The 1,011-nt window shown below is 40.6% G+C and overlaps 1 protein-coding gene across 1 annotated transcript; it reads right to left on the bottom strand. All coding sequences in view use genetic code 11, as the record gives it.

Annotated features, from left to right (window-relative positions):
• Positions 1 to 363: 363 nt before the first annotated feature.
• EGR_11085 (hypothetical protein) lies at positions 364 to 740 on the bottom strand (the record flags this gene model as incomplete). The annotated part of the gene is made up of 2 exons (XM_024500334.1): positions 364 to 636; positions 678 to 740. 2 exons carry the CDS (start codon positions 738 to 740, stop codon positions 364 to 366), a joined length of 336 nt encoding a protein of 111 aa, XP_024345252.1.
• Positions 741 to 1,011: the final 271 nt, after the last annotated feature.

Here is a 1,011-nt window from a genome sequence, read left to right on the forward strand (position 1 = left end):
AGTTAGTTTCCATAACGTTCTGTGAGGCATTGATGATTAGGTTATTTCTCGAACAGCGTAAGGTATGTAAATGCTGCAGCAACACTAAGTTGATGCATAAATTGCTTTTCCAGCATCATTTAGGAGCGAAATCCGACTGTTTTTAGCGTGTTTGACTGCAGAAATTTGGTTGCAGTATTCATGCAAAGTGCTGCATTGAGAAATTGCCAAACTTGACTTCGTATGCTCTCCATCTTCGGCAAAGAAATGTAGGCTTAGCACGAAATCAAAAAGGGACGTTAGCATTTTTCTCCAACCTATTACCTCGAAAACAATTTATTTTAGTGCCTCACACATGGGTGGCATGTGTTCTTTTAATTTCGGTTAGTTGGAAGCACCTAGTTTAGAGCTTAGCATAGATGCAAAATATTTCTGGTCGGCAGTGTAAGGGTTGTGATGGTCCATTGCCCTCTTTGATCTTGATAATCCACGTGTTTGCTCCATGTTTGGTAATACTCCTAGAGGTTTTGATGGATCTCGAAGTCGTTTCTTATCAGTCGGTAAAATGTTAGTGCTAGTAACTCCTTCCTTACAAAATCTCCGAAACGTCAGCGTCATTTCTATATCTATGCAATAGTGTGTTGGATAGGCTTTTGTCTGTATGAATCAAGGCAGCAAATATGTGATGTTTGGCTTACTTCACCCTTGGAATCGGTGCCAATTATTCTTACTCCACCTAAACGCTGCTGTGTTATCTGCATAATTTGACCTGATTACCTTGTGGTAGCTGAGTCCATCACATGGATTTGTTTTGATTACGGTGGGTGTTAGGTGCACCTACTCATTTGCTTTTGGGGTGTGTGGGCTGATTGAATTCCTGTTATTAAGATGAATGATAACTGTTGCCTCTGATCCAACCTGCCATCTGTTGCCTCTGAATTATTCGTTTTACAACAGTCGTCACTGCTAATATATTCACTTGACCTACTGTGAGGCAAGGGCAGTTTTATGTAGGTCATTTTGGAAATGTGG

The sequence above is a fragment of the Echinococcus granulosus genome (assembly GCF_000524195.1).
Source record: "Echinococcus granulosus chromosome Unknown EG_S00371, whole genome shotgun sequence".
Lineage (NCBI taxonomy): Eukaryota > Metazoa > Platyhelminthes > Cestoda > Cyclophyllidea > Taeniidae > Echinococcus > Echinococcus granulosus.